General features: G+C 36.1%; 1 protein-coding gene across 1 annotated transcript; it reads left to right on the top strand.

The window, feature by feature from the left end:
• Positions 1–3,403: 3,403 nt before the first annotated feature.
• Positions 3,404–7,505, top strand: LOC119535488 (putative ubiquitin carboxyl-terminal hydrolase 50). The gene is given in 4 exon segments (XM_037837811.1): positions 3,404–3,538; positions 6,185–6,369; positions 6,637–6,801; positions 6,803–7,505. Coding segments are annotated over 4 exon segments (1,188 nt in total).
• Positions 7,506–11,314: the final 3,809 nt, after the last annotated feature.

Here is an 11,314-nt window from a genome sequence, read left to right on the forward strand (position 1 = left end):
TTCAGACTAGCAGAAAATATTTTTAAGCATATATCTAACAAAATATTTTTTATTCAGAATTATATAAAGAACATCAACAAATCATTAAGGAAAAAAAATCACTTAACAGGAAAGTTGGCCAGGGCTAAGAATAGCCACTTTTCAGAGGAATAGATCAATGGTCAAAAATTCTGTATGTGTAACTCCTGCAGTAGTTAGTAAAATACAAATTAATATATAAATAAACCATTTTACATTAACATAATTTGCAAAACTTCATGTCTAATAAAACTGAGCGTTGCCAAGGATGAAGAGAAATATAAGCTCTACAGCATTTCTGAAGGGAGTGTAAATTGATGCAAAAATTTTGGAAAGTAATTTAGTATCCAGAACCACCCTGTAGTGAAGTGGCAGTAAATACTGTAAGGATCAGCAATAGGAGAGGGTTCTTTCTCTGCACAGCCCACAAACTCCAGCAAAGCTAGGTTTCGGTTCTTATCTTCAGGGTGACGGTAAGGGTGGCAGGCAACAGGGAAATGGGAAGGTGGAGTGGAGGTCAAGTGGGGGTGAGGACAAGAGGCTGACACCTTCTTGGGAGAAACTGGAGGCAAATTCGATATATGTCTTCTCCCACCTCAGTCTCAATGGTTCAGACCAACAAGATGCATCAATAATCAGGGGATTAGTGGGATCACTGAAGATGTGCTTCAAGGACTTGGAATTGCATCTGTCAATAGCAAAGCCAAAGCAATTACTATAATATGAGGCCAGACCCCTTCTGTATCAGGGATGGATGCAAATCAAGCAGCCAGTCCCCTAGAATTTTGAGCAAGCCAGCTGTCCAGGCTTGACCCAATCATTTAACGAGCCTCAGAATAATTCCTTTCTGAAATTTACACAATTTAAATTTTGGACTCCATAATTGAGTAATATGGGATTTTAGGTTTTCTGATTAACTTGAAGTCATTCTTTTTCTATATCCCAATAATTTCACTTCTAAGAAGAGACCCCAGAGAAACCCTTGTGTATGTGTGCAAGGAATCATATATAGGAAAATTCACACTAATGAGTGTGGTAGCAAAAGACTGGAAACAACCTAAATTCTCATGAGCAGAAGAAAGGGTAAATGAATCATTGAAAATTAATACACTGAAATTTTATACAGAAGTTAAATAGCATATTGTTGCTAAGATGTGGCCCTCTCTCTCTAGCTAAGCCAACTTGGCAGGTGAAATCACTGCCCTCCCCTATACGTGGGATCTGACACCCAGGGGTGTCAATAACCCTGACAACATGGAACATGACTCCCAGGGAGGAATCTGGACACAGCATCGTGGGATGGAGAACATCTTCTTGACCAAAAGGGAGATGTGAAAGGAAATGAAATAAGCTTCAGTGGCTGAGAGATTCCAAAAGTAGCCATGAGGTCACTCTGGTAAGCACTCTTACACACAATATAGACAACCCTTTTTAGGTTCTAATGAACTGAAATAGCTAGAAGTAAATACATGAAACTATCAAAATACAACCCAGAATCCTTGAATCTTAAAAATGATTGTATAAAAATGTAGCTTGTGAGGGGTGACAATGTGTGCCAGTTTGAGTGTATTATGTCACCCCAAACACCATTATGTTTGATGTAATCTTGTGTGGGCAGACCTATTAGTGTTAATTAGATTGCAATTCTTTGAGTGTTTGCATGGAAATGTGCTCCACCCAACTGTAGGTGATAACTCTGATGAGATAATATCCATGGAGGCATGGCCCCACCCATTCAGGGTGGGCCTTGATCAGTGGAGCCATATAAATGGGCTGACAAACAGAAGGAACTCAGTGCAGCTGTGAGTGATGTTTTGAAGAGGAGCTACAACTAAGAGGGACACTTTGAAGAAAGCACAGGAGCTGCAGATGAGAGACAGTTTGAAGACAGCTGTTGAAAGCAGACTCTTGCTCCAGAGAAGCTAAGAGAGGACAAATATCCCAAGTGCAACTCAGAGTGACATTTTTGAGGAACTGCAGCCTAGAGAGGAACGTCCTGGGAGAAAGCCATTTTGAAACCAGAACTTGGAGCAGACACACCAGCCACGTGCCTTCCCAGCTAACAGAGGTTTTCCGGACATCATTGGCTATCTTCCAATGAAGGTACCCGATTGTTGATGACTTACCTGGGACACTTTATGGCCTTAAGACTGTAACTTTGTAACCAAATAACCCCCCTTTAAAAAAGCCGATCCATTTCTGGTGTTTTGCATTCTGTCAGCATTAGCAAACTAGAACACAATGTGATTGGGAAAGTCGTGTGGATCACACACCCCTTTGTCCAGTGTATGGATGGATGAGTAGAAAAACAGGACCAAAAAAAAAAAAAAAAAAAAAAACCACCCAGTGTTCTTTTTTACTTTAATTGTTCTTTTTCACTTTAATTTTCATTCCTATTACTTTTGTGTGTGTGGTGATGAGATGTTCAAAAATTAATTTTGGTGGTGGACACGCAACTATATGGTGGTACTGTGAACAATGTATGGTTTGTATGACTGCATGATATGTGAATATATCTCAATAAAAATGAATTATTTTAGAAAAATAGCATAGATCTACACACTTTATATGGACAAATTGCTGAAAATGCAATTGCAAAATAATATATGCATTTTTAATGTTTATGAAAAACTTAAATATACATAATATGTTTTGTTTATATACATGCAATAGAAGTATAAAAACTTTAAGGGCAAATAATATTGCCAGAAAATTTATTTCTGGGATGATATTTGAAATATTTAACCTCTGCTACAGCAGGGACACTAATTAATCGGAATAGATGCTGATCATGCATTGAAGCCAGATGGTTGAGTCTCCTGCTAGATCAGACACAATTCATTTAGTTTAGGGGTTCAGAATAGAGGATCAAAGTGACCAGGGTGCAGTCTGCCAACTGAGTGGGGAGGGGGATGGCAAGAACTTGGGTAATTTTATTTTATATACAATGTACTCTCATGGACGTATTTCAGTGTTTTAATGTCTGATCTGGCCATACTACCTGAATATCAACTTTGATGGTAGAAGGAAACTGACTGGGGAAGATTTACCAAGGGATATGTGTGCTTTTGTGTGTGTGTGTGTGTGTGTGTGTGTGTGTGTGTTTTGTTTTTAAAAGCTCTAATACTCATATAGCAACATGTTGGTATTTGGGTTAAAAAGGGTTTTAGAAAGGGTTTTAAAGTTATTCTTCTTTATATTTGAAAACTTTAATTAGGATTTCCAGTAAAATTAGTACAAAATATCATGTTTTAAAACACTCCAATAGATAAATTTGTTTTAGGAATTATAACTAAAAAAGCATAACTGAACCCAAAAGGAAGAATGTCACTGCCAGGGACACAGGGGAACATAGAAACAGAAACCTCTGAACTAGAATTGTGCCATGGGCCTGCCAGACATGGGAACTAGAAACCAGGAGTGGCAGCCAAGAATCAGGCTCCTGCAGAGCAAAAGTGTTCCCATTTGCATCAGAAACCAGACAAAAAAGGCCATTCTCATAATTCATTCAACCAAAGAGGTACGTAACCAATACGATGAAACAAGAAAAGGAAATGCAAATGTATAAACAAGTGAAAAGACAAGGTTGAATGGTCTGTATTGGAAGATGATAAAATTGTATGCATAGAAAATGCAATAAGATATAAAGAAAATCCATTAGAAATAAAAGTTCAGCAAGTTTCATGAAAATAAGATTGGTATACACATATAAAACAATATTAAATGTTAAAATGCAATAGTGAGAGCTTTCATTCAAATAGCAATAGAACTGACACAAGTAACTATAAAAATGATTTTTGAAAAAAACATTGGGTAAAAATGACAAACTAATATTGAAGAAATAACTTCAAATTGCAAGTTGAATAGGAATATATACATGGTTTATGTGAAATGAATGTGAAAAATGCTTTAAAATGATAACAATTTTCTCTAAATTAATTTATGAATTTAATTAATTCCACTCAAATTTCCCAATGGTTATTTTTCTGGTATTTATGGAGTGGTTTCCTATATTTATAGAGAAGAAAGAACTAATAATTGAGAAAAAACATTGGGATTTTCCTTAAAATATATCAAGATTTATTATAGACCCACATTATGTAATAGCGTTGCAGTGACACAGGAATTTTAAAAAGGCATATGTGAGTGGATACGGTTTATCATAGATGTGGCATCATAGTGCAGAGAGAAAATAACAGAATATATAATAAATGGTGCTAGGGCCACTCGTGGTTTATCTGAAAATGAAAAATTAAAGTAGATTTCTAAGGTACATTGATTAAGACAAAATTAAGAAGCATTAAAAACCTGCTATCTTAAAAATAAACACTTATGTTTTAGACATTGTCCCAAGCTCTTCACATATATTACTAGCATTCATTTAATTGTCATAACTGTACTTTTATATAGGTGCTCTTGTAATCATACCATCTTCATCCTCTTTTTACAGATGAGTCAGTTGAGGAAAATGTAAAAGCAAAACTTTAAAATCATAAGAGATAATTTTTGGACTTCCTAGTAGGGAAATGTATCTCTAAAAATATTCAGAAAGCAAAAATCATAAAGAAAAAAAATGAAACACTTGACTATATTAAAATCAAAACCTCTGTTTTTCAAAAATAAGGCAAATTGTTTAAAAAACAAATCAAATCTTGAGCGTGAGCTATTTCACTGCAAATTACCAATGAAGTGATAGTATCCAGAATTTGTAAAGAATTTGCAAAGAACCCCTACAGAATCCTAAAGAAAAAAATATATAGGCAAAACAAGAAATTCAGGGAAAAGAAAAAAAACGGTTAAGAAATACATCAAAATATGCTAAGCTTCAGTAGCATTGAGAAAATGCAAATAAAAGCCACAGTGGGATTCCATTTCACATTCACTGTAAAAAGTAAAAAAGCTCAAAAATATGACAAATATTGGAGACAATCAGGATAAGCTGGAAGGCACCGATAGTGGAGTATAAAAAGGTCTGACCAATTTGGATAGAGCAATTAGGCAGGCTCTCATAAAACTGAAAAAATAAAAGAAAACTCTTTCCTGTAGTCTGAGGTAATTCTAAGGGGGTTGGATGGTATCTACATCTCTAGTCTTTGTAGCAACACTAGAAACAGCAAACACACACACACACACACACACACACACACATATTTAGCTTTATAGGGAAATAATTAAACTTAATTTTACATTGATATTTTGTTGAACATGTAAAAGAGCTTCAGATATTGGGAACCACCATGGACAGTATCAAAGCCTATTTAAGCTTGTTCAAGAAAGACATCAGTATTTCAAAAGCTGTCACTTGTTCTAAAATGGTTTGCAAAGATACTCGTTAAGAGGGAAGCTGCAATGGGATTGGGAAAGCCATAAGGACCACACTCCACTTTGTCTAGTTTATGGATGGATGAGTAGAAAAATAGGGGAAGGAAACAAACAAACAAACAGACAAAGGTACCCAGTGTTCTTTTTTACTTCAATTGCTCTTTTTCACTTTAATTATTATTCTGGTTATTTTTGTGTGTGTGGTAATGAAGGTGTCAGGGATTGATTTAGGTGATGAATGTACAACTATGCAATGGTACTGTGAACAATCGAATGTACGATTTGTTTTGTATGACTACGTGGTATGTGAATATATCTCAATAAAATGAAGATTAAAATAATAATAATAATAATTGTACCTACTCCAGAAAGTTGTTGAAAAGATTAAATGGGAAAGTGTAAGTCAAGCACTTAATATAGTGCCAGGCTCACTATAAACTACTAGCTTTTGTTATTATTCCTACTACTACTGATTAAGTTACTTGCCCAGCAAGAAAAGAAATAACTTTGGTCCTAACAATAGTGAGAAAGTTTGCATTTTTAGCTCAGCAATGCTGAAAGGCCAATATTTTCTGTCTTCTTGCTTTGGTTTTAGGAAGAAGCTGTTATCTCTGGCTTATTTTGCTGCAGGCACTTGTTCAGAGTTCAGGAACAAGTAATGCAATTTTAGACTCCAAGTTCAAATACTTCTGTCCTTGGTAGGGAACGTATTTGAGGGAAGTCTCATTAAGAACTCTTCTTTGTTTCCTAAGGTTGAGAGGGGCTAATTTTCCATTTGTACCTACTTTGTTCCTTCAAATTGCTTTCCTTTTCTTCCACGTGGTACCAACACAGCACAGAATAGACAGATTACTATGATACCATTCCAAGCAATGAGGCTAATGAGAACCAGCCCCATTTTCAAGGTGTGACTGGTCTGCGAAACTTGGGCAACACATGCTACATGAACGCCATCTTGCAGTGTCTCTGCAGCATCTCACCGCTGGTGGAATATTTTCTCTCTGGAAAATACATTACTGCTCTTCAAAAGTAAGACCATTCATGTACCCTGAAGCCCAGCCCCTACCCCGAGCCCCTAAGGTGAGGTTAGGGAGGAATCATCTTGAGTCCTGGTAAGGGCTAAACAAAATCAGAAGGGGTGCAGCTACCCAACCGACATATATAGGCTGAGTAAAGCGGGAAGGTCAACCAAGAAATGAAAGAAACTCCATTTTTTATCTGATAGCCCATGCTCAAGTTTTTAGGTGCTTTCTTTTCATTACATCAGCCAGAAACATGCCCCTTCCTTCTTCCAAGGGATTGTGGTGAGGTTGCCACTGCTTTTGCCTACGTGATGACAGACGTGTGGTTTGGAGACTCAGACCGTGTCTCACCAGAAATATTTCGGTCAGCTCTTGGCAACCTCTACCCAGCATTTATGAAAAAGACACAAGATGCTCAGGAATTCTTGATTTATGTCCTATGAACTTCACGAAGCTCTGGAAAAGTACCACCAAAGAAGATCGCACGAGAAAAGGTCTACTCAAAGATGCTGCAGGAAAGTGATCACCAATGAGTCGTCCATCATCATCCGGCTATTTGAAAGACAGCTCAATCATGAGATCATATGTTTGAAGTGTGAAAACTGCACCTATAAGAATGAAGTCTTCACTGTTCTCTCCCTCCTCATTCCATCAGGATGTGAATGCTCTCTTCAGGACTGTCTCCAATGTTTTTTTCAACAAGACACATTGACCTGGAATAACCAAATTCATTGCTCCTTTTGCGAAACCAAGCAAGAAACAGCTGTGAGGGCCAGTATTTCCAAAGCACCAAAAATAGTAATTTTTCACTTAAAAAGGTTTGACATTCAAGGTACAATGAAAAGGAAACTGAGAACAGATATTCATTATCCGCTCACCAACTTGGACCTTACTCCTTGTATTTGTCCAATTTTCCGGAAACATCCTAAATACAACCTCTGTGCAGTGGTGAACCACTTTGGTGATCTGGATGGTGGCCACTACACTGCTTTCTGCAAGAACTCAGTTACGCAGGCCTGGTATAGCTTTGATGACACACAAGTCAGCGAGATTCCAGATACTTCAGTTCAAACTGCGACAGCCTACCTCTTGGTCTATAGCTGCCAGCCCTTTTCTATCCCTATACAAAAACACAAGAGCTAGGAAAATAATGTTTTCTGAAAACTGCAGAACAAACAGTCAGAAATTGGCAATTAAGTTTTGCTTTGTCATTAAACTCTTGCTTCACTAAAACTTTTAAGTCTTTCTGGTATATTATGCAGCCTCTTATAATCGGGCAGGTCTTATCAAAGAAGATGCTTCCTGGCCCACTGACAAATATAGAGTGAAAATAATGCAATGCTAAGTGGAAGCGCGCCTTAAAAGCAGTGCATATTATGCACTGAGTTCAGGTTTCAAAATCCAATGTTTGTTAGGGTGGATTTTCTTTCATAAGATCTTATAAATATTTTCCAAAGATTTTTTGTGGGGCTAAACCAAAATAATTTTTGTTTAAATGGTTCTCTGAGCTTAAGAATGTAATATTTAATTTAAGAATGAAAATATTTAATCCAGAAAATAGTTTAGTCATGAAGCTACAAGACTCTTAGACTAATAGTAGAACCTGAGAAGTTGTCAGCTATACAATTCAAAACCCATCTTTTTGTCTTCTCCCAGAGATTCACTAATGGTGATATCTTTCAAAAGCACTTTTAGAATCTTATTTTCACATGGAATGTTTTTTATTGACTTCATCATAGGAACATCCCCTAAGGTACATAATAAATTCTATGTTCCTCTATCCATTTTAATACACCACTTTGTAAAGTGGTTCATAATGCAGTTCATTTTGCAATCATGCTTGGCTCCTACTCCTTTTTACCTTAATCCTAAGAATTCTACTACTCCTGATAGAATGAGTCTGAGTACTAGTTGTTATATCTTACTTTGACTTCCAATTCTGAGAACCATAAGTGTCATGTAAAGTTCCAGTTCCATTGTCAAGTTGAAGGTAGAATGGAATTAAGTCCTGATGCTATAGGATAAAATAAACTAAATTTTAAGTCCAACGTAAAAAAAAAAAAAAAAAAAAAAAAAAAGGGACGCTGGCCCCTTGGAGCAGCACATTATCTATAAAGGTGTCTGATAACCCAAATCTACCCAACAGAAGGAAAGAAGGCCATGTTCATGGAGACAATGAACTAAGAATTAAGCCTATTGTTCAATTCTAAGTGAAATAAAGGGTCGGGGACTCTGTTTTCCCCAAAAATTGGCTCATGGTGATGGAATGGGGTAAACCCTTGAACAAAGCATCTACAGGTAACAGCCTGTCCCCAAACAAGGCATCTTCTGCCTGCCTCCTTGAGATCTTCTGAGAACAGAGCCCCTAATACAGGACTTTACTGTTCATTTTCAAAGCAGTCTTCAGGTGTGAATTGAGCCATAGTCTGTATACTTGGCCATCTCTTTGCCATCCAGCAAAAACAACACTAGTTTTATTGTGAAGTCCATGCTTCTCCAGTGTGTGATGAAATTTGACAGTAACCTGCAGAGAAGTATTTCTCCATGTCACTTGTCTTAGTCCTCTATGTTGTGCATATTTTCCTTAATGCTGATAGCTTTCTCTGGTTCTACATTTATTTCATTTATTTAATAAATATTTAATATTTATTATTGAAATTGATTATAGGATGATGCTTAAAATCATTAATGAAAGATTTCAGTATAAGATATATGTTAAATATAAATATAAAACCAGCTAGTGCACAGCTAGAATTGCACAGTTTTCTTACATTTCCCACTCAATTTCTATAGCTGACAAATAGAGGTTCTAGAAGTTTCTCTTTAGATGTGAGAACTTTCTTCCATTACTGGGGAACTATTTATGGTCTCTCTTTAAATTGGGGCTCCATCTTCATACTTCTTTTCTGTTTTCAAAGCTAGAGGTGGTGGAATTTTCCTGAAATCCATTTTACTCTGAGCTTCAGAAGATCTCTCATTCTAAAAACACTATCATTTTCCAGGATTTTAGATCAACCTTTCTTTTTTTTGTTGTTATAAAACATATTACACACATTCTATTGGACAATAGAAAAAAGAAATGTGCATATCCTCACTCCTGGTCCTGCGGTTGTGAATTTTTTGGAAATAGGGTCTCTGAAGGAGTTATTTGTTAAGATGAGGCCAAATTTGCTTAGGGTGGGCCCTAACCGATATGCCGGGTGTCCCTATTAGAAGGCGAGAATTGGACCTAGAGACAGACAGAGGAGAGACCGCCACCTGACCACCGACACAGAGACCCCCACAGCTTGCTGTCAAGCTACAGCCATAAGCCAGAAAAGAGCATGAAATAGATTCTTCTCTACAGACTTCAGAGGGAGTGTGGCACTGCTGATGCCTTGATTTTGGATTTCTGGACTCCAGAACTGTGGGACAATAAATTCCTTTTGTCTTAAGCCATCCAGTTTGTAGTATTTTTTTTTATGGCAACCCTAGGAAACTAAGACAACAATTTATACATCACCCAAAAATTTTACATGTAGGAGTTAACTGATGGGTATACTCCAAAAGTATGTGCAAACAAAATTCTGGGATTAACTAAAATGCTTTTCAGGAGAAAACTGGTTATGTAGTGGAATAGCTAGAAGGAAATACCTGAAACTGTTAAACTGCAACCCAGTAGCCTTGATTCTTGAACACAGTTGTGTAACTATATAGCTTACATGGTGTGAAAACCTTGTGGCTCACACTCCCTTTATCCAGTGTGTGGATGGATGAGTAGAAAAATGGGGACAAAAACTAAATGAATAATGGGGGGGGTTGAGGATGGGATGTTTTGGGTTATCTCTACTTGTTATTTTTATTCTTTTTCTATTTTTTTTATTATTTATCTATTTATTTATTTTTTGGAGTAATGAAAATGTTCAAAAATTAATTTTGGTGATGAATGCACAACTATACAATGGTACTGTGAACAACTGATTGTACACTGTGGATGACTGTAGGGTATGTGAATATATCTCAACAAAACTGAATTTAAATAAAAAAGAATTATACACCAAAAACTATGCTGCTGCTATGCCATTTGTTGTACGTATATATTCATAGCTTTTATATTTTCATTGAGGATTATACTCTTTTGTTACAATGATTTTTTTCCTTGAAATCTGCTTTTTAAATATTGTTATTCCTGTTATTTCTAAATTTTCATTTGCCTGGTATTTCTTTGTCCATCATTTTATTTTTAACATTAAAGTAACAGTTTTTAGATGTGAATAAAAGAGTGAAAACTGGTTATAAAATTAGATTGTACCCATACCATTAAATAGTGGATGTACGACCAAGTAATTTGTATGTGATGATATGGATATACACACAAAATACATGTTTTAAGATATGAAAGAAAGGTTCAGAAAAAAATATGTATAGTGTGATATCTCATTGTCAATAAAAAGGTGTGGGAGAAAGGAAGAGGGATAGGTACATACTTACACCAAAATTATAAATACAGCTTTATATACCACATCATTTTTATTTCTTTTTAAGGAAGGAATGAATGGAAAATTACATTATAATCAACTTTGGGATAAAGGAGGGGGTGGGGGAAAGGGAGACTTTTCACTTTGCTCATTTTTACTTTCTATTTTTATTTTATGATGATGATGATGATGATTTGCTTATCCACTGAATTACTTAGTCTTCAGTATTATGCACCAAGCTTTGTTTTGTTTTTACTTCCTAGTGTTAAAATATAAAGAAATGTTGCTGAGCATACACACAAGTAAATAAATATAACTCTCTGGTGGCCTGATATCATGCAAAACTTAAATCTAATCTAGAGTGGTAGATGGTCTGCAAATTTCAGCCATGCATGTCTTGAATCTTTGCTAAGTTCTCTAGCCTGTAAAAAGTCCCTTCCTCTTGGCTTCTATATTGCCTCATGTTCCCCATATATTCAGTCTCACTGTCCATCC

The sequence above is a fragment of the Choloepus didactylus genome, chromosome 5, assembly GCF_015220235.1.
Source record: "Choloepus didactylus isolate mChoDid1 chromosome 5, mChoDid1.pri, whole genome shotgun sequence".
NCBI classification, from domain to species: domain Eukaryota; kingdom Metazoa; phylum Chordata; class Mammalia; order Pilosa; family Megalonychidae; genus Choloepus; species Choloepus didactylus.